The 22,154-nt window shown below is 43.6% G+C and overlaps 1 protein-coding gene across 22 annotated transcripts in view; it reads left to right on the top strand.

Moving 5' to 3' along the window:
- Positions 1–7,431, top strand: part of PDE4DIPP2 (PDE4DIP) — a 238,182-nt gene extending 230,751 nt beyond the window's left edge. For 7 of the 22 annotated variants that reach the window (XM_070367387.1, XM_070367386.1, XM_070367397.1 and 4 more), the window contains 7 exons: positions 1,085–1,201; positions 1,760–1,986; positions 3,033–3,212; positions 4,304–4,442; positions 4,759–4,805; positions 5,671–5,722; positions 6,390–7,431. In XM_070367387.1, coding sequence (XP_070223488.1) covers positions 1,085–1,201; positions 1,760–1,986; positions 3,033–3,212; positions 4,304–4,442; positions 4,759–4,805; positions 5,671–5,722; positions 6,390–6,535 — 908 coding nt within the window. In that variant the 3' untranslated portion in view covers positions 6,536–7,431. Of the gene's footprint in view, positions 1–1,084; positions 1,202–1,759; positions 1,987–3,032; positions 3,213–4,303; positions 4,443–4,758; positions 4,806–5,661; positions 5,723–6,389 lie in introns of all 22 variants that reach the window. The other 15 variants (XM_070367402.1, XM_070367400.1, XM_070367399.1 and 12 more) reach the window with 8 other exon arrangements.
- Positions 7,432–22,154: the final 14,723 nt, after the last annotated feature.

The following is a 22,154-nucleotide window of genomic DNA, read 5'->3' as shown; positions in this document are numbered from 1 at the left end:
TTGCTGTGTTTCTTCTCCTTCATTATGTTCTGTCTCGGTATTGCTTCTCTTCCCTCTCAGGCTTTGCCCTCTCAGTGCCTCCCCACAGCACCAGCCAGGACTCATCCCTGCTGGCTCAGTCACTCCTCCTCATCATCATATAGCAGAGAGGCCTGAGCTAGAAATCTGGTTCTAAGCCACATTTGCCTGAGTGGGATCATATCAGTCTCTTCGTGATATTTTCCAGATTGTGGTCTGGTCTCCACTAGGGCATCTCAAACTTACCAAGGCTTATGTCTCCTATTCTTCTTATACTAGTACATATTTTCCAGTACTGACTCATCAGAACAGTGATTAGAGAGCAGAGTTAAATCCCCATAAATCCATTCACTTCTTGATCAAATATTTTAACATATGTACTGCATATCAGTTCAGTTCAGTCGCTCAGTCGTGTCCGACTCTTTGCGACCCCATGAATCGCAGCACGCCAGGCCTCCCTGTCCATCACCAACTCCCGGAGTTCACCCAAACTCATGTCCATCGAGTCGGTGATGCCATCCAGCCATCTCATCCTCTGTCATCCCCTTCTCCTCCTACCCCCAATCCCTTCCAGCATCAGAGTCTTTTCCAATAAGTCAATTCTTCACATGAGGTGGCCAAAGTATTGGAGTTTCAGCTTTAGCATCAGTCCTTCCAAAGAACACTCAGGACTGATCTCCTTTAGAATGGACTGTTTGGATTTCTTTGCAGTCCAAGGGACGAGAAAGAGTCTTCTCCAACACCACAGTTCAAAAGCATCAATTCTTCGCATATATTTATGCATATTTATATTTAGTTACAAAGCATTGTATTAGACATACTGCATACAATATTGTATTCATATTTGGGATTAGAAAAATACACCTAATAATTTTTTCAAATTACAAGCTTTTTTCTCATGGAACAGCCTTCACATCTTATTTCAAAATAAGTGATTAGTTTGCTGTTGATTTTGATTGTGGAACATGGGTGATGACTGTATGAGAGGAGAGTCATGGTGCCTTAGATCTCCAGTGGAGTGGTGTGTTCCAGGGTTCCTAAAGCTGTGGCTGTCTTTACTCCCTAGATTCGGTTGCCTCCCCTCCAGTTCGGGATGTGGGCATGAATTCTCCAGTTCTGGTCTTCCCCAGCTCTTCTTCTGCAGCTCCTGGCCCAGAGACCACAACCTTCAGTAGGATGAACGGTAAAGAGGGCAACCACAGGACTCAGGGTCTAATGATGGAAAATTATTAATACAAGTAACTTTTGGTTCTCTGTATATACATTATCTGAATTTAGAGATTTTTCTCTGCATGTTCCAAGGCCTTTAGCCCTATCATTCCACCTCCTGTGGCTGCCTTTTTTGTTACTACTCTTCCTCATATGGTTTTCCTGTTGCTCTGGTATTGCTTCATTGTACTGTAACCTCTTCCTTCTTGAAAGTGCTCTCTGTATCCAGCTTAATTTCCTTGTCTGTGTCTTCTCAACCCCCAAATTAAAAAAAAAAAACACATTAATGTCTTTCCTGAATGTTTGTCAATAAGGATAAAATTTACCTCCTGGCAATTTTATGATTCTGAGATGGTGAGAGAAAGACTATAATAATATAGAACCCAGAATATGTATGGACTTCACAGGTGTGCTTTCCAAAACTGTCAATCTTGTTTCTGGCCTCTTTTACTATTTGATGTCCCTTTTGGATTGAACTGAGGATGACTATGAATAACAGTGGGTTCTTTGTTGTTGTGGTTTTATTCCTCAGAGCTGGGTTTGGATGCTTCTCCAGTAATGAAGAACCCTCCCAAGCTGGAGGGCGACGCTACTGATGGCTCCTTTGCCAATAAGCATGGCCGCCACGTCATTGGCCACATTGATGACTATAGTGCCCTAAGAGAGCAGATTGGGGAGGGCAGACTGCTGGTCAAGAAGATAGCATCACTGGTGAGACCAACCTGCAGCTTCTCTGGTCTTGAGGCTCCAGGCATAGAGGTAATCACATTTTAGCTCTTAGGTGCACCTTTTCCTTAAGCCCTTTCTTCTTTTGATTTTAACTCCTTCTCCCACTATCATTTTTCCTGCCTGCTCCACATCTCTCACCAGCTGAGGATGTATCTTCCATTTACATCCACCTAGGCCTTCTGTCTTCACCAGCTAGTTTCACTACTAGCTTTGTTCTGTTCCAGATGTAGCTGACTCTCCATTTCCCCTGAGAACCACAGAAAAGCATGTGCAGCATTGCCATCCTCATCAGTAGAGCATATTAAGCATCAGCATACTTGGAATGCTGTTTGGTTCTTTATTATCTGCTAAAGTCACACTGGGATATGATCATTTGTGGGCAGGATAAAATCACTTCATCAGTTGCCTGGGAATTGAGAATATTCATCCATATGGGCCAGATGTGTGGAAGGGGTGAGGAGGGTGGCAGCCTTGGACTTCTCTGCTCAAATTGAGCAGGAGAGGGGAGCAGGCCACAAGGCTTCTCAGAGTCTTTCCCCAGGGAGAGACCTAGGTACCAGCCACTGTGCTGTCTTAGCTCCAGGAGCCCCAACACGTGAGAGGGAGACCCACACCTGAGTCAACAAATACAACAAGGGGCTCCAGGCACAGTGCTGGAAGTGCTGACGGAGTGAACCCAGAAGTGGCGATTATCCCAGAAGGAAGGCGACAGGTTCATGGGGGTTAGGGCGCCACTAGCGGCTGTGCAGTTCTCTGGGGAGGAGAATGCCAGGTAAAGGGAGCAGCACTCAGTCCTTTGAGCTACAAATGGTGCAGCCCATTTGAAGCATAAGGCCTGATTTAGGGAAGGGCAGTGGGGGTGGGGGTACAGTACAAAAATAGGAACCTTAGACTCCAGAGCACAAAGCAGGACTAAAAGCTAAAAGGTGTGGAATCAAATGAATTCTTACAAAGTGGGAGGTCCTTGCTGAGGTCAGAGAACCTTGGCTTCCAGGTTAGAAAAAAGTCTCACAGGTTCAAGCAAGCCTGTGGCCGTACCTCGCTCACAAAGGAAGCTGAGGCCTGTGCTCTCTCAGCCACAGGGATGCCCATGGCTACTGCCCCTTTCCCAGGTGATGGGCAGCGAAGGCATCCAGGAGCTGAGGAGCAGCGCCACCGCCCTGCACCACCGGCTGGAGGAGTCAGCCTCCCTCCTCACCATGTTCTGGCGAGCAGCCTTGCCAAGCTCCCCCGGCCCTGTGCTTGTGGACAAAGTGGTAAGAAGCCAGCATCCTCTACCGGTTCTGCCCCCCAACTAGCCTTCTACCTCCTCGGCCTGCAGAGCCTGAAGATCAGGAGCCGAATGGGCAGTTGGGACAAAGGTGACATGAGGCATGTGTCCCTGGTGGGAGACCTCTCCTCCGTGGTGAGCGCTCTCTGTACAGGTCTGAAAACATTCCTCTCCTCCCAGCCTGACCCCCAGGATAAGGAGCCAAACAGGAGAAGAAAAGAACATAGAGGAGGCAGAGACATGAGAGCCCTGGTAACCCACAATTGTTCCATCCCTTTAACTTTCTAAAGTTCAGCTGAGCTGAAGTTCAGGGCCATTTAAAACATCAACACCTCCTTTTCCATCCTAAGCCCACTCCCACTCACCCCCAAGTCCACATAGGCAGACAGGATCACAGAATGTCACCAGGAGTGGACCAGCCCTTTTTACCCACCCACTGAAATCCCAGAAAAATTTCCACTTAAACCTGTGTCTCTGGGTCAAGCCTGGTGAGAGTCAGCCTCCCCCAGGTGCTCTCAGATCTTAGGCCACTCTGGTTGATGATCTTGGATTAGGTAGATTTCAAAATCCCTCCTAGGGTTCTCATTCTAGACTAGTATCAGTGATAACTTTATGGGATCCAACTTTGCTAATTGCAAGGAGGAAGTATTTTGCCATCCTGAGGTTGGCAGATATATTTACAGACTTGTAGACTGTCTCAGGCCAGCCCTGTCTCCCCAGGCATAATATTCCTAATGACCAAGTTTTGATGCCCAAGTAATAGAACTATGTCAGCACTAAATCAGAGCTCTTACTCACAGCTGGGAGCTTCAGTGTGGCCTGGACTCAGGTTCTCTGCAGCAGCTGGAGTGTGGCCTGTGCTCGTTTGCACAGGGGCTTCCAGGTCCTCAGTGTTCCCACCTCATGGCCCATCCTGAGCCATCACCTGCTGGAGGGTTTTAGAGGCTTTCATGAGGGAAATCTGGTCCAGAAATACTTGAGAAGATTGTAGAATCCTATTTGGGGTGTAAAGAGCCACAAATCACAGGGTGCTTTAGGCCTTCTGACCACTGACAGAGCACCTATTTTTCTTCCCAGGGAGAGTCTATGAAAAAGGAGCTTCTGGAACTGAGAACCAAACTATCCAAACAGGAAAGTCTCCTTCAGAGTACATCTGAGCGTCTGAAGACCGCCAACCAGCAGAAGGAGAGCATGGAGCAGTTCATCTTCAGCCAGTGTGGGTGCCTGAGCCAGAGAATGGGACAGGAAACTGGGGGGCCTTCCAGGCTCCCCACCTGGGCTGTGAATGGACAGTGACCATAGAGGCTAGGGGATGGGGAAGACTGATGTGATATCCCTGAACCTCCTGTGCCATCAGTAATCATAGAGGCAGAGGAGGAGATGTGAGGGTGGAGGGGAGCAGGAGACCCCAAGCTTAGTGGCCAGAAAGACAAGCTTTAGAACACACACACCCAAGACAGATATGGACCCCGCTGGTAATTTCTGCCTTTGGGAACTGTTTTTTTGTTTGTTTGTTTGTTTGTTTGTTTCAGTGACCAGGACACACGACGTTTTGAAGAAGGCAAGGACTAATTTGGAGGTAAGGAAAACACTGCACTGATCAGAGCAAACTATCACCATCTGTATCAGAATGCACAGGTGACTCCTGACCTGCACTGACCTTCCAAGAGGAAATTTCTGGTCCACCTGTGAGAGCACAGGTTCTCAATGAACATCCCTCTGGATTCCATCCCCATCAGTCCTCCCACCCTCATCAGAAACCTTCCCTGACTTCTCAGTTCACTCTCACTTTATCATCATCTTCTCTCTTGACCCCAATTCTCTCTCCTTTATGCCATGTCAGGACTGGGGAGAAATGCAGTTCAGTTGATTCTCAAGGTCAGAGGACATGTGGGGTCTGCCTCTGAATGAGCTTTCCAGTAAAGGAATCCTGAGGCCAGTCACGGGTTCCGGGGTTCCTATGTCACTGTATGAAAAACCGATGGAAAGATGCCACCTAACAAGTTGATTTCACTGCATAATATTGGGCTGAAAGCAGCAATTTGATTTTGACAAGTTTTTCTTTAGGAAACAACATAAAATCATTGGGTCTTATTGATCTAAAAGAGAACTTGGTAATAAGGAAAAACTGAAACTTAAAGGGAAAGATTATTTATAAGGCAGGCATTCTCTATGTTTATTGAAAATACCAATGCATTCTCTAGCAGCCACTTTGAAGAAAAACTTGAGGTGTTAGAAATGGCTTCAAAGTCAAAAACTAAGCCTTTTACCTTGGACTTTAAAGCTTTGCCATAATCAGTTGAGTTCATTCCTAGGAATGTTCCTAAATTGTAACCTAAAAAGATGTTGACCCCACAGTGTGAAAATGGGTTGGGCCATAATTTAACCCTGATATTTTTTCCTGCTAATTTCTTCTGATTCCTTTCTTTCCTGAGCCTTTTTAGAAGACCTCTTACAAGACTGCTTCTGTAAAGCCTTATTCCTGTCCCAGCAAAGGTAACCCAACAGCCTCTCATACTCGCTGGCTTGGGAGTCTCCTTCCCACTTCTGCTAGGCCACTGGAAATGGGCCAGGGCCCCAGTTCTAATCCCAGGCTTGTCACTAACTGGCTGTGTGGCTTTGGCTGGCCCCAGTCTCTGTGAGACCACTGACCCTCATCTGGAAAGGAGGCACTAGATTTAGATGATTTCTGAGGGCCCTGCTGACCTGCCCCCACCGCCCTCCACCCCCATCTCCTCATCAAGTAAACAGAACATAAACTTAACAAGGGCCTGCCTCTCAAAATGCCCTCTCCTTCTTAAAACAGGCCACTTCTATATGTGCCTGTTTCATGCTAAGCATATCTCTTCCTGGGAAATGACAAAAGTCATCCTCGTTCTCCCAAGCAAACTGGAGAGTGAGCTGTCCCCTGAAGAGGGAGCCGTAGGGTCTGGCCACCTGGTGTGCAGTGGCTGTGAGCAGAGATCTGACCACAGGTGGTGTGGGAAGGTTTCACTCTAATCTGGTGGCACCCGCTGCTCCTCCAGACCTCAGTGCCTCCCTTCAGCTCATCCTCTTGATAGGCTCTCACCACGATCCTGGATTCTATCACCACTCAGCCCTCTCCAGCCTGTTAGCCACCAGCAGGGCCTGATAATGGACTCTGTGTTACTTTGGTCTCCAGGTGAAATCCCTAAGGGCCCTGCCATGCACTCCAGTCCTGTGACCCTTGCCTTCCAGGAGACATGCAAGAAGCGAAGCCACCAGAGGTCCTTAAAACAGCAGGAAGGATGGGCCTGTGCCCCTTCTTCACAGCTCCCTGTCTGCTGAGGAGGATCTGGGCCCTCCTCCACACCTACTGGAGGGTCTGGAAGGAGTCAGAGAGATGGCCTCGTGGGCAGGGTGAAAGGCAGAGGGCCTTTCCTGCAGTTGAGGAATAACAAGGCAGGGTGCCCGTGGCTCAGCACTAAGGAAAACATGCCTAGTTCGTAGAGGACCTTGTGACACTGCTTCTGAACACGCTGGGGGCATGGGAGCCAGCAACAGACATTTCTTGCCTCATCACCTGTCCTCAGAGGGTCAGCTCAGGGGAAGCACGACCTGCTTCTCCACAATGCAGCATGTGGTCCCCACATTGGCACTCCTCGGCAGATCTGAAAGCACAGGACTGAGCAGCGGTGCCCTGCAGGACAGTGTGGGCAGGGGGGCCCGACTGCCTGACCCAGGGCCCATGCAGCTGGGTCACTGTCAGGCTGGGCATCAGTCGACACTGCAGCACCTGACTACTTTGAATCCATGTGGTGGGAGTGGTGACTCCCATATGCCATCTCATGCATAGCCTAGACTTCCTACTTATATTCTATTGTGATCTCCAAAAGCTGTACTGACTTTACATATACTGTCCCCTTTTGTCATCCCAACTTATCTCTGGGAACGAGGGACTAATGGCCACAGCAAGCCCACTGAAAGTCTTGTGTAAAGCAAAGCAGTGATCATTTTTAAGTGACATGCAAGAGGCCCCCAGTTGTGCTTGTGCTGAAGCCTAGTCTGTGTCTTCACAAAAGTGCTTTAGAAAGTGTGTATGTGTGTATAAATGTATGATATATATTTATATATGTTGCTATAGTGATATGTGGAAAGCTAACATAACTGGTGGACAGGGTCAGTGAAAGGAAATGACACAGTCTTTTTGGTGGCTATTAAAGCAAACTATGTATAAAAAAAAAGTTTTCTTTGCCTGCTTAGTTTCCAATTTCTATACCAGCCTGCAGGGTGAGTGTGTAAGAATAGGAAAGACAAACTGTCACTAAAAAGCTCAGCATCTGAAGCAGAATCAAGATGCTGTAGTAGCTGGTATGGAGATCCCCTCCCCCACAAACACATCAAAAATACATTCACATGTGGGACACTTATTAATGGAAACTAACTGGAAACTAGCATAACTCCTGAAAACCAAAGCTGCAAGAAGGATCTACACATAACTCGGTAGGATGGGAAAGAAAAGAATCTGTCCGGGTTCTGGGCCCCTGGGAGGGATCTGCAAAGAGAAGGTCCACAAGGGTAGACCCGGCCCTGGAGTTAGCAGGTCAAGTCACAATTTGGGCATCCCAGTCCTGGGGTCCTGCAAGGAGTGGCCCGGCCCCCTTGCCTCCTGGGAAATCTGAGACAGAAGGTTTGGAGAAGTCTAGACTCATCAGGAGCACATGCTGGGTTGCTGACAATCAGGGTGGAGAGTCGTGCACTGTGAGCAGCCTCCTTGCTGTATTTCCCAATCCAAAGGGGCCAATGCCCTGGCCCCACTCACTCCATACCACGGTCTGGCACAGGATCTTGGCAGATACTTGATCTAGCTTTGCAGAGACAGACCAGGACAGCTGGGGTGTAATCCCAGAATAGCCTCAGAGGCCATAGTCAGTGAGGGCTCAGAGCAACAGGTGTAGATGCAGCAAACGTTAGTGTGTGCACAGGGCGGCACAACAGGGCCGTGCAAGGGCCAAGGGGTGAATCTTGAGCAGACAGGCCCTGAGAGAGGACAGAGACAACCCAGAGGCCCTGGGGTGTGGTCCAGCTGGGGCTTTGATGGCCATCACGAACACACCACACTGAGGAGTATGTAGTGGTTTGTCTTCCAGTTTAGTACCAGATCTAGGCAGACAGGTCCTGGGTGAGGTCTGCCACAGAGGCAACCCAGATCTCAGGCAGCAGTGCAGCCACCTCAATCCTTGCAGCCACAACCCCCCAACCTCCAGCCCCAGCCCACTCCACACCACAGCCTTATACTAGATCTGAGACAAACAATAGGGACATAACCTTGGACTGACCCTGAGTAGAGCTGTAGATGTATATCCTCTGTGAATATATGGCCCTCACTTGCTTCACCACTCACTTCCTTTGGGGCAGAGCATGCACTCAAGGGCAACAGCCTGATTAAACCCAACCCTCAAGGCTTCTACTCCAACAACTGGGGAACACACCCTGCCCCTGAGACAGCCATGATACAGAGCAGAGAGGAAGCCCCACCTCACATCTAGCACAGGCTTTCGATACTACACCACCAATCACACCCCACTATCAAGGGGATAATGACCAGCACAAACTGAGGAAAGACTTGACTGGCATCCATCTGAAACCAGCCCTCACACCAAAAATATGAGACTCATGGAGGCTACACAGGGATACTCCCACATAAAATCAGCCATTCAAGACCATAATAGATAACTGTTTCTCCTAAAATCATACAAAGTTAAGTAAAATGAAAAGGAAGATCTACTCCCAATTAGAAGAACAAAAGAAATTCCCTGAAAGAACAAATAATGAAACAGATCTCACCAGTCTACTAGACCAGGAGTGCACAAAGAGGTAATAACTCAAGATAATAAAAGTTATTTATGACAGAATTGCAGCCAATATACAACTCAATGGTGAAACACTGAAAGCCTTCTCACTAAAATCTGGAACAAGACAAGGAAGCTCATTCTCACCACTTGTATTCAACATAGTATTAGAAGTCTTAGCCATAGCAATCACACATGAAAGAAATAAAAGGTATTCAAATGAAGGGGAAGATTTAACATTGTCATTATATGCAGATATGACACTGTATATAGAAAACCCTATGGACTCCACACAAAAACTACTAGAACTGATACACAAATTCAGTAAGTTAGCAGGATACAAGGTTAACATACAGAAATTGGTTGCATTTCTTTACTCCAACAATGAAATATCAGAAAGGGAATGTAAATAAACTATACCTTTAAAAATTGCAATCCCCAAAATAAACTGCTTAGGAATAAACCTCACCAAGGAAGTCAAAGGTTTCTATGCTGAGAACTATACATTAATAAAGGACATTGAAGATGATTCAAAGACATAGAAGGATATCCCAGCTCTGAATTGGAAGAATTAATATAGTTAAAATGGCCATACTACTCAAAACAATCTATGGATTTAACACAATCCTTTTAAAATCATCCATGACATGTTTCACATAACTAGAACAAATAATCCTAAAATTCATTCGAAACCATGAAAGATTTAGAATTGCAAAAGCAATCGTGAGGAAAAATAACAAAGCTGGAAACATAATCCTCCAAGACTTCAGACAATACTACAAAATGATAATAATCAAAATTATGTGGTATTAGGACAAAAATGGACATGTGGATTAATGGAACAAAATAGAGAGCCCAGAAATAAACCCACACATCTATGGTCAATTTACCTTTGACAAAGGAGGCAAGAACATACAACAGGAAAAAGTCTCTTCAGCAAGTGGTGTTGGGAAAGTTGGAGAGCCGCATGTAAACCAATGAAGTTAGAACACATCCTCTCACCATACACAAAAATAAACTCAAAATGGCTTAACTACTTAAACATAAGACATGACACCATAAAACTAGAAGAGGCAGAACATTCTCTGACATGACCGTGCCAACATTTTCTTAGGTCAGTCTCCCAACAGAAATAAAAACAAAAATCAACAAATGGAACCTAATCAAATTTACAGACTTTTGCATAGCAAAGTAAACCATATAGAAAATGAAAAGACAACCTCTAGAATAGGAGAAAATATTTTCAAATAATGCCATCAGTAAGGGCTTAATTTTCAAAATACACAAACACCTCATACAACTCAACAAGAAAGAAACAAAAACAACCCAACCCAAAAATGGGCAGAAAATCTAAATAGACATTTCTCCAAAGAAATACAGATGGCCAATATGCACATGAAAAAATGCTCAACATGGCTAATTATTAGAGAAATGCAAATCAAAACTAAAATAAGGTTACCACCTCACACCACTCAGAATGGCCATCACTAAAATATCTACCAGTAAAAAAGGTTGGAGAGGGTGTGGAGAAAAGGGAACTCTTCTGCACTCTTGGCAGAAATATAAGTTGGTGCAGCCACTGTGGAAAATAGCATGGAAGTTCCTCAGAAACTAAAAATAGAATTACCATATGATCCAGCAATCCACTCCTGGGTATATATCTGGACAAAACTATAATTCAAAAAGATAAATGTACCCCTATGTTCATAGCAGCACTAGTCACAATAGCCAAGACATGGAAAGAACCTAAATGTCCATTGACAGATGAATGGATAAAGAAGATATGATACACACACACACACACACACACAGGAATACTACTCAACCATAAAAAAGAACAAAATCAAGCCATTTGCAGCAACTTGGATGTGACTAGAGATGATCATACTAAGTGGAGTAAGTCAGAAAGAGAAAGACAAATTCCATATGATATCACTTATATGTGGAATCTAAAATATAACACAAATGAACCTAACCATGGAACAGATTCATGGACATAGAGAACAGACTAGTGTTGCCAAGGGGGAGAGGGCTGAGGGAGGTATGGAATGGAAGGCTGGGGTTAGGAGATGTAAGCTTTTATATGCAGAATGGATAAACAACAAAGTCCTACTATATAGTCCAGAGAACTATACTCAGTATCCTATAATAAATCATAATGGAAAAAGAATATACATATATGTATGTATAACTAACTGACTTTGTTATACAGCAGTAATTTACACAACATTGTAAATCAACTATACTTCAATAAAAGAGGAGGTAATAAAATGCTAACTGAATTAAGAAAAAGTATCAACAGAAATGTAGGTCACTGTAACAAGGACCTAGAAACCATAACTATGAACCAATAAAAAATAGATAACTCAACTGCCAAGACAGAAATATAATCTAGAAGCAATGACTAGCAGACTAAATGACACAGAAGAATGAATAAGTGATCTTGAAGATAGCATAATGGGAATCAAATCCAAAGAGGAGATAGAAAGACAAATTAAAAAAAAAGAAAAGCACAACTTACAAGACTTATGAGACAACAGAAATCATGCCAGCTTTCACGTAATAGGGAGTCCAGAAGGAAAATAAAGAGAAAGGGGGATTGAAAATATATGTGAAGAAATTATGGCTTAAAACTTTTCAAATCTAAGAAGGAAATAGAAATCCAGATACAGGAAGCACTGAGGGTCCCAAACAAGATGAACATAAAGAGATTTATACCAAGACATATCATACTTCAAATGGCAAAAATTAAAGGTAACAAGAGGATTCTAAATGCAGCAAGAGAAAAACAAAGAATCAATTAAAATATAATTTCTATAAAGCTATCAGCTGATTTCTCTGAAGAAATTTTGCAGGCCAGAAGGAGTGACATAATATATCTGAAGTCCAGGAAGGGAAAAAAACCTTCAACCATGGATCCTATACCCAGCAAAATGATCATTTAGTATAGATGAGAGAGAAAGAGTTTCTCAGCCAAGTAAAAACTAAAAGCATTCAGCGAGATTAAACCTACCCCCAAAAGAAATATTAAAGGGTCTTCTCTAAAGAGAAAAGAAACAAGAATCTATAGAAAAGGAACATCACAGTTGGAAAGGTATACATACAAGGACTGAAGATCACTTAAATAAGCCAGTAGAGATTTTAAAAAACAATGAAAAAAATTGTCAAAGCAATTGTAAATACAAATAGCAGTAAGAAGATAAGCATGAAGATGTAAAACAGGACGAAGTCACAAAACGTGGGGAAGGGGATTATAAAAATGTAGATCTTTTAGAAAGTGTTTGCACTAGTATGACTTCCAATTTAAAGCAAGTAGATATAAATTGTGAGTCAACATACTTGAAAATAAGGGTCAGTGCTTGTTAATGCATATATATGGAATCTAGAAAAATGGTACTGATGAACCTATTTTCAGGGCAGGAATAGAGATGCAGATGTAAAGAAAGGACTTGTGGACACAGTGGGAGAAGGAGAGGGTGGGACAAATTGAGAAAGTAGTATTGACATATATACACTACTATATGGAAAACAGCTAGTGGGAAGCTGCTATATAACACAGGGAGCCCAGCTTGGTCATCTGTGACAACCTAGATGGATAGGATGAGTGGGGTGGGAGGGAGGTCAAGAGGGAGAGTATATGTGTACAGTTATAGCTGCTTCACGTTGCTGTATGACAGAAACTAACACAACATTCTAAAGCAATTATTGTCTAATTAAAAATAAATTTTTAAAATAAAATAAAATAAAATAAATGATGAAAACCCTATTTTAAAAAGATAGCTGTACCACAATGTTTACCTGAATCTTCATAGAAGCACTATTTACAATAGACAAGACATGAAAACAACCTAAGTGTCCATGGACAGATGAGCGGATGAGGGAGATGTGAACTATGTACATATACAATGGGATATTAGTTGGCTGTGAAAAAGAATGAAATATTGCCATTTGCAGCAACACAGATGAACCTAGAGATTATCATACTGAATGAAGCAGAGAAAGACAATTTTATATCATGTATATGTGCAATCTGAAAAATAATACAATGAATTTATTCACAAAATAGAAACAGACTTCCATAGAAACAAATTTATGGTTACCAAAGGAAAAATAAGGACAGAGGTATAAATTAGGAGCTTGGGATTAACAGGTACACACTACTATATATAAAATAGATACACAACAAGGATTTACTGTATAGTACAGGGAACTATATTCAATACTTTGTGATAATCTATAATGGAAAAGAATCTGAAATATATATATATGTATGTATATATATATATGTATATATATATATATGTGTATATATATATATATTACTGAATAACTTTGATGTATACCTGAAACACAATATTGTTTAAAAAACCTTAAAATTTAAAAATAAATTTTTTTCAAAATTTATCATCATTAAATTTATCATTTACCTATAAAGAGGTCAGGTGACAAAGAGGTCCTATCCAAACATGGCAGCACAAAGGCAGCTCCTAAAGGAAGAGTCGGCCCTAGGGAATGATTCAGATAATTGCTTTCTTGGTCATCTGGGCCTGGAACCATCTGTGGGTGGGAGGACAAGAAGAGATAACAGCCATGAGGAGGAAATGAAGGACCTGGAAGTGTGAGAGAAGAGAAACAAGCAACAGTGAGTGACTCTAAGGAAAACAAAGGTGCTTTGAATTATGCTGGAGACAAGAAGGCTGTGATTCTTATCTTCTGGTTTAAATGCAGTCCCTGGATACACTGTGTAAGCCAGGAAGCCTTATCAGACACCCACATCACATTAGAGTGCTAGCCACAGAAAACAGGCTCAATAAGTCAGAGTAAAGGCCATTTAGTTCCACTCTGAAGGTCTCTGAAGGAGACCATCTTTCCCAACAGCCCCTTGCAATTTCAGGCTTCTTTTCTTTGATCCTGCAAACGCTGTTTCTCAAATCTGAGAATTTCTGCTTATTCAGTGTTGTGTATACAGGGAAAAACATCAAGGCGGCAATATTTCCCAGTAACTTTCATTTATGCAGGACTCTATTGAGGTCATTCATCAATCTGTTTCTCTTTGAACTGTCCTTGGTGCTTTTCCTCAAAGAAAAATGTAAAATGTTACACATTGTTCTTTTAGACTTTACCAATCTTTCACATGAAGACAATTTGATAATAATACTTTACTTAGCTTAAACTCACTTCCCTGGTGGCTCAGAAAGTAAAGAATCTGCCTGCAATGCAGGAGACCCAGGTTTGATCCCTGGGTTGGGAAGATCCCCTGGAGAAGGGAAAGGCAACCCACTCCAGTATTCTTGCCTGAAGAATTTCATGGACAGAGGAGCCTGGTGGGTTACAGTCCATGGGGTCTCGAAGAGTCGGATACGGCTGAGTGACTAACACTTTCACTTTTCTTCAGCTTAAACTTATGACTAGTCAATTCAGCAAAGGCATATTTTCCCCAACTTTATTATTCCTGATATATCCCATTATAATGTTGACTCAAATTCCCCCCATGGCAACATACTGGGTTTTATGTAACCTGAAGTCAGTTTGGACATGCCTATTTCCCTATTTCATCCTCTGTTGGCTGTAGTTTTAAGTTTCTATGAGAATTAGACTCTGTATGTGTAACTAATGAATTTTATTACAATTCCACAGGATCTCTTTCCTACTTGTCAGAGTGTTTGACTCTTTGTGATCCCATGGACTGTAGCCCACCAGGCTTCTCCATCCATGGAATTTTCTAGGCAAGAGTACTGGAGTGGGTTGCCATTTCCTTATCCAGGGGATCTTCCCGACCCATGGATCAAACCAGGGTCTCCCACATTGTGGGTAGACGCTTTACCGTCTGAGCCACCAGGGAATCAACTAATATTTCATATATATTTCCTTAAATACAAGTAGTAAACCTGACGTTACTTTTATCTAACTTGGGAAAATCAGTATATTCAATGGAAAGGATGCAAGGGCAGTTTCTATGCAACAGTTGCTGAATCTACCTGGGTTGGCACATACCAGGAACCTGTGGCTGTGTTTCTCAGATGTACATGGGGAAATATAAGCCAGGATCAGAGGTGAAAAGGATATATACCATGCAGGCACAAGAATGTTTAGAGGCACAGCAGCTTGAGTCAGGAAGAGAGATGTGGGCAAAAAAAAAAAAAACAAAACAGAGTCATCTTCTAACCTACATTATCCCACAGTTTGTGAGTCCAAAATATGGGAAGTTCTCCTGATATATGTGTGTCACTATAACTCTGCTGGGACTGGCTAGGCTGGTGGGTTCACAAGGGTGACAATGGCCACAATATCCAAGTGTTCCACTAAGTACTTATGACTAGTGAAGTGAAGGAAGGAGTGAGCAGATTGCTTCCCAATGCTGGGGCCCCACCTCTCATTACAGTTCAATTCAGTTCAGTTCAGTAGTTCAGTCGTGTCTGGACTGCAGCACACCAGGCCTCCCTGTCTATCACCAACTCCTGGAGTTTACTCAAACTCAAGTCCATTGAGTTGGTGATGCCATCCAACCATCTCATCCTCTGTCGTCCACTTCTCCTCCCACCTTCAATCCTTCCCAGCATCAGAGTATCTTCAAATGAGTCAGCTCTTCGGGTGGCCAAAGTATTGGAGTTTCAGCTTTAACATCAGTCCTTCCAATGAATATTCAGGACTGATTTCCTTTAGGATGGACTGATTGGATCTCCTTGCAGTCCAAGGGACTCTTAAGAGTCTTCTCCAACACCACAGTTCGAAAGTATCAATTCTTCAGCACTCAGCTTTATTTATGGTCCAACTTTCACATGACTACTGGAAAAACCATAGCCTTGACTAGACGGACCTTTGTTGGCCAAGTAATATCTCTGCTTTTTAATATACTGTCTAGGTTGGTCATAACTTTCCTTCCAAGGAGTAAGCATCTTTTAATTTCATGGCTGCAGTCACCATCTGCAGCGATTTGGGAGCCCAAAAAACATAAAGTCACTGTTTCCACTGTTTCCCCATCTATTTTCCATGAAGTGATGGAACCAGATGCCATGATCTTAGTTTTCTGAATGTTGAGCTTTAAGCCAACTTTTCCATTCTCCTCTTTCACTTTTATCAAGAGGCTCTTTAGTTCTTCTTCACTTTCTGCCATAAGGGTGGTGTCATCTGCATATCTGAGGTTATCGATATTTCTCCCAGCAAAGGAATGATATTGCTGGGTTAGAAAGCTCAAAAGTGTATTTGTGGCAGAAAAAAATAGTTATCCAAATTCTTTCTAAAACGAGGATTGAAATATAAAGAATATTAAGTGACTTGCCTAAAGTCACATTGCACTGATTTATCTGAAGTGCTATTAAAAATAATCCCATGTACTACATATTAAGCAATTATTACAGGTTATTAAAAACTTCTGAAGTCCTGGCCAGTACTTGCTCACTAAGGAAAAGCTAGTTAAGAGTTATGATTTATCTTATGGTTACTTGTACAATGGGAACCATTTTCAGTAGGACTTAAGATAGTATGTGTTCTTTAAAAATGTTACCAGGAAAAAAAATGTTACCATGAATAGAAAAATCATCATTGAAGGAATGATGATTTCTTGACTCAGATTCTAGAATTTGGTCTGGAATAATGATTTGTTGACTGAAGATGATGACAAGGACCACCAAGTAACAGAGAAATATGGCTTTGGGCCTTTGGAGTTGCAAATGAGCAATGCATGCTTGTGTGCTCAGTCACTTCAGTCATTTCCAGCTCTTTTCGACCCCATGAACTGTAGCCCACCAGGCTCCTCTGTCCACAGAATTCTCCAGGCAAGAATACTGGAGTGGGTTGTCGTTTCCTTCTCCAGAGCAAATGCATAAGAACATACTATCTTGGAAGAAACTTTAGCAGCATATTTGGTGATAAAGACCACTGCATATTTAATCCATGAAGACACAATAATTTAAATTCACCTGACACTGCCAATTTTGTCTCATAACCTGATTTGAATACTAGGTGTTTCACCTGCCCCTTCCCATTTTCAGTGAAACCATTACAGTAAGAGGTGATAAGGAAGGTAGCATATACATGTAGGATGCTTCTTTGTCTAGTTCTGTAGTCAGCATAAATACTTTTGTCTGCTAAAGTACCTGTGACTACACCCAGGAAATCCAACAAATCTGGAAAGTGTAGGGTCTCTGGGTTGAGCTCAGGAAATGTCAGCCAGTCTTTAGGATACTATCAGAGTTCAGAATGGCTCTTGATTTGGCAGGACCCTAGCTAGTTTCCCTACTCTTACCTTGGTGGTGGTGGTGTAGTTGCTAAGTCATGTCTGACTCTTGCGACCCCATAGACGGTAGCCCACCAGGCTCCTCTGTCCGTGGGATTTTCCCAGCAAGAATACTGGAGTGGATTGCCATTCTCTTCTCCAGGGGATCTTCCCAACCCAGGAAAGTAACTCCATATTCTTGAACAACACATCTCATGATATCCAAGACAGAACATACACACCACTATTGTCATGTTGGCAAAAATGTTTACAAAACTGTGATATGCCTTCAAACATGCACTGATCGAAGGTGAGCCAGAGATTGATGGTAAGAACACCATACAAAAGATGTCCAGTGACCTAAGACCACGCTGAGAATGTGTAGACCTGGACCCCAAATATCATTTGGACCACTTTAGTATTGAAAATGGTTACACAGTCTACTCTGACACCAGTGTGGTTTCCAGAACCAGCTAGACTGAGTCTATTATTTAGGTGAGTCTGCACATCTTCCTTCCAGCAGGCAGTGAGGTCTAAGAGGCTACCTTCTGCTATCAGTGCTACATGGGTACAGTAATCTAAGCTTATCTACCAACATGAACATGGTCTTACCAGGGCAGAGAACTATAACTCAGGAAGTGAGGTTACTTTTTCAAGGTCACTAGTAAGGGGGTGAAATGGGCTTGGACCCAGGTCTTTGACTACTGATTCCATGTTTCCATTATACCTTCTCTGTCTAGAATGGTAACCTGCTGAATAGTGCTGCAGGCCCCTTGCAACAATCTTTTCTCTCTTTCGAGATGACAGGAAGGCGCTATTCTCTCTGGCCTAGAACGTGCTACCATAGCACACCTGGAACCAACAATTGATGGATAACAAATCTGTCCCATGCCAAAAGGCAAGACTGTTCACTAGATTGCCCTTCTTTTCCTTGCCTCCATTTCCTTCATCTTTCCACACTGTCACATTGTCTTTGCCCAGGGAAATACGGAGGAAGGAGAGCATGGTGCATGAAAGGGTCTGCTGATGTGGGTTGAACTGGAGTCACATCCAGTCTGTTCCATCAGCCCAGAGTTTGGATGGCCCAGCCTTGGTGAGAAAGGCTATAGCCCTTCTTTTACCTGGTGAAGGACAGTCCTCTCAAAGGAACCATCACTCATCAGTACTCCTCCTTTGCTTTGAAACAATCTGGACAGTGATGCATGGCAGATTCTCAGGTCACTACGGAGCTAAAATTTCCTTGCATAAGTGTCTTTCTGGCATCGGCATGGTTTAGGGCATGTGGTCTGTACTGATCACTATTACTGATAGAGGTGGAACGTCCTTTGGCCTTAGTGAGAAAATAAGCCGATTGGAGACAACCACGAATTTCCCTCCTGCCTTGTGTGGTGTTGGGATCGAAAGGGGTGTGAAAGTGATAGGAAGTCACGTCTCTTATCCTGACTATAACTTAGATGCTTAATATTTTTCAGCCCTCTCTTTAATTTCTAGTGATCCTAATAACAAAATTATAAAATTGGGGAGGGAGAGACCCAGGACAATACTCATCAAACTTTCCTGCACAATAGAATCAGCTGGGATAGTTTTAAATATCCACTGCCCAAGCTATACCCTATACCAATTAAAGCAAATTCTCTGGAGGTCCAGTTATGTTTTCACATTGTCTAAGATGACTCCAGTATGTAGCCACATTTGAGAAACAGTTATAAATGAGGATCAAAACTGGCAGCAGCCAACTGCATTCACCCATCAAAGGGTTGGCTTGGTTGGAGAAAACCATGCTCTCACTCCTATTTCTTAGGTGCAGCTGGTTTTTACTCTGCTGCCTATGTTGATAATCCCTGGAAAAAAGCAGTCTTCTGAATGTAAATATCCTAAACTATAGCCGGTTCACCTCTTTCCCTCTCTCCACCAAGCTGGGCTTCTTTTTACATAGAAGCAGAGATGATGTGAAGGCCCATGATTGCACAGGATCTATGAAAGCATCAGCCTATGAAATGAAGGGTCCTCCCTCCCCCATGGAGGGCTTCCGGGGTAGTTCAGCTGGTAAAGAATCCACCTGCAATGCGGGAGACCTGGGTTCGATCCCTGGGTTGGGAAGATCCCTGGGTGGAGGGCATGGCAACCCATTCCATTATTCCTGCCTGGAGACTCCCCAGGAGGAGCCCAGCAGACTGCAGTGCGTGTGGTCACAAAGACAGTGACCACAAGTGCAGTAAGTCACTTACACGAGTAAGTGACTAAGCATGGCACTAAGTGACTAAGCATGGGAGAGTGTTCACAACTCTTCAGACACGAGTGGTGACATTTGAGTTCCTTCAATTGTGTTAAGATTCAAATCACCCCTTACCTCACACAGAACCTCCCCCAACCTCAGCAAAACATTCACTCTGGAGTGACTGGGGCCACCATTCTAGCTGGATTTATGCCCCCTTCCTCTTTTGACAACCCCAAAGGAAAACTGGGACCTTAGCTTCCAGAACAGCAAGTACTCACAGGAACACAAACATTCCTGTTCACAGGTGTGCTCAGTGCTACGGCCCATCACACTCTTAACCCCTGACTTTCCCAGTGAGTTCTGCCCAGGAACTTCCCTGGACTCTATCAGGAGGCATTATCATAGGAGCCAGGATTAGGGCCACAGGTGCACATGGCTTTTGTGCACATGTGCACATCCTTTTGTGCACATGGCTGACTTTATGATGCTTTATTCACCCCCTAACTCTTGCGCTCATGCTAGCAAATACAAGGGGTTAGAGTTGTAGCTTCTGGAGTGTCAGTCTTCATGTCACTGCTTTTCCACAGCTGACTGGGACCTCAGCCTGTGTGTCCCCTCCAGTGTCTGCTCTTCTCAGTCACGCGTTTCCTGGCTGATCCTTGTGCTCTGCTACTGCTTCTCACTCATGTTTCCTTCTGCCCAGGTGTCACCAGTGTTCATCCTGCTTCCCCAGCCACACTGCCAACCAACCACACAGAAGCCAGATCTTCCCACTACCTCAACCCTCCCCAGCCCCTCTGTCCTCCAAGGGGCACCACGGACCTGGGCAGAATCCTGGAGCCTGGGTACCTGGGCAGCAGTGGCCAGTGGGACATGATGAGGCCTCAGAAAGGGAGCATATCCGGGGACCTATCCTCAGGCTCCTCCATGTACCAGCTTAACTCCAAGCCCACAGGTAAATACAAACCCAAGTAGGTCAGCCTGTGAAATGAAGTCTCATTTAGGGTCCACCCCTTTCCTACCAGGGCAGCATTTTCCATGTCTCCTCTAGTCCCTGCTCACAGAGTGGGAATAAAGGAAATGGCCCTGGCAGTGCTGAATCATTCCAAGCACATCCTTCATTCTCCCCACCCTGGGCCTCGGCATAATTGAGGTTATGCAATCTTGATTCCAGCTTGTTCTTCTTCCAGTCCAGTGCTTCTCATGATGTACTCTGCATATAAGTTAAATAAGCAGGGTGACAATATACAGCCTTGATGTACTCCTTTTCCTATTTGGAACCAGTCTGTTGTTCCATGTCCAGTTCTAACTGTTGCTTCCTGACCTGCATACAGATTTCTCAAGAGGCAGGTCAGGTGGTATCGTACTCCCTCTCTTTCAGAATTTTCCACAGTTTATTGTGATCCACACAGTCAAAGGCTTTGGCATAGTCAATAAAGCAGAAATAGATGTTTTTCTGGAACTCTCTTGCTTTTTCCATGATCCAGCACATGTTGGCAATTTGATCTCTGGTTCCTCTGCCTTTTCTAAAACCAGCTTGAACATCAGGAAGTTCACGGTTCACATATTGCTGAAGCGTGGCTTGGAGAATTTTGAGCATTACTTTACTAGCATGTGAGATGAGTGCAATTGTGCGGTAGTTTGACCATTCTTTGGCATTGCCTTTCTTTGGGATTGGAATGAAAACTGACTTTTTCCAGTCCTGTGGCCACTGCTGAGTTTTCCAAATTTGCTGGCATATTGAGTGCAGCACTTTCACAGCATCATCTTTCAGGATTTGAAATAGCTCCACTGGAATTCCATCACCTCCACTAGCTTTGTTCGTAGTGATGCTTTCTAAGGCCCACTTGACTTCACATTCCAGGATGTCTGGCTCTAGGTGAGTGATCACACTATTGTGATTATCTGGGTCGTGAAGCTCTTTTTTGTACAGTTCTTCTTGTATTCTTGCCACCTCTTCTTAATATCTTCTGCTTCTGTTAGGGCCATACCTTTTCTGTCCTTTATCAAGCCCATCTTTGCATGAAATGTTCCCTTGGTATCTCTAATTTTCTTGAAGAGATCTCTAGTCTTTCCCATTCTGTTGTTTTCCTCAGTTTCTTTGCATTGATCGCTGAGGAAGGCTTTCTTATCTCTTCTTGCTATTCTTTGGAATTCTCCATTCAGACGCTTATATATATAGAATCTTACAAATCCTAAACAAAGTGTCCTGGAGTGATACGCCACAATGTTCAGCAAATGGCAGGAACAACAAGGCAAGGATCTTCACTACTAGAGGCGGTGGAGGGGACAGACTTGAGGGAAGACTACAACTTATAGGGACCATTGATGTCTGATTGGCTCACCCATCACCAGAGAAACCAGAGGCCGGGGTCAGGGCAACCACATAGTTGGTTATTGATTAAGCCCTATAATTAAAGTGCTTCAAATCGGGAAAGGAGTACCTCAAGTCTGTATATTGTCACCCTGCTTCTTTAACTTATATGCAGTGTATATCATGAGAAACACTGGACTTGATGAAGCACAGCTGGAATCAAGATTGCCAGGAGAAATATCAATAACCTCAGATATGCAGATGACACCACCCTTATGGCAGAAAGTGAAGAAAAACTAAAGAGCCTCTTGATGAAAGTGAAAGAGGAGAGTGGAAAAGTTGGCTTAAAACTCAACATTCAGAAAACT

The sequence above is a fragment of the Bos mutus genome, chromosome 3 (genome assembly GCF_027580195.1).
Source record: "Bos mutus isolate GX-2022 chromosome 3, NWIPB_WYAK_1.1, whole genome shotgun sequence".
Classification (NCBI taxonomy): domain Eukaryota; kingdom Metazoa; phylum Chordata; class Mammalia; order Artiodactyla; family Bovidae; genus Bos; species Bos mutus.
Note: the sequence above shows the minus strand (reverse complement) of the source record. Positions and strands in the feature narration are given on the sequence as shown.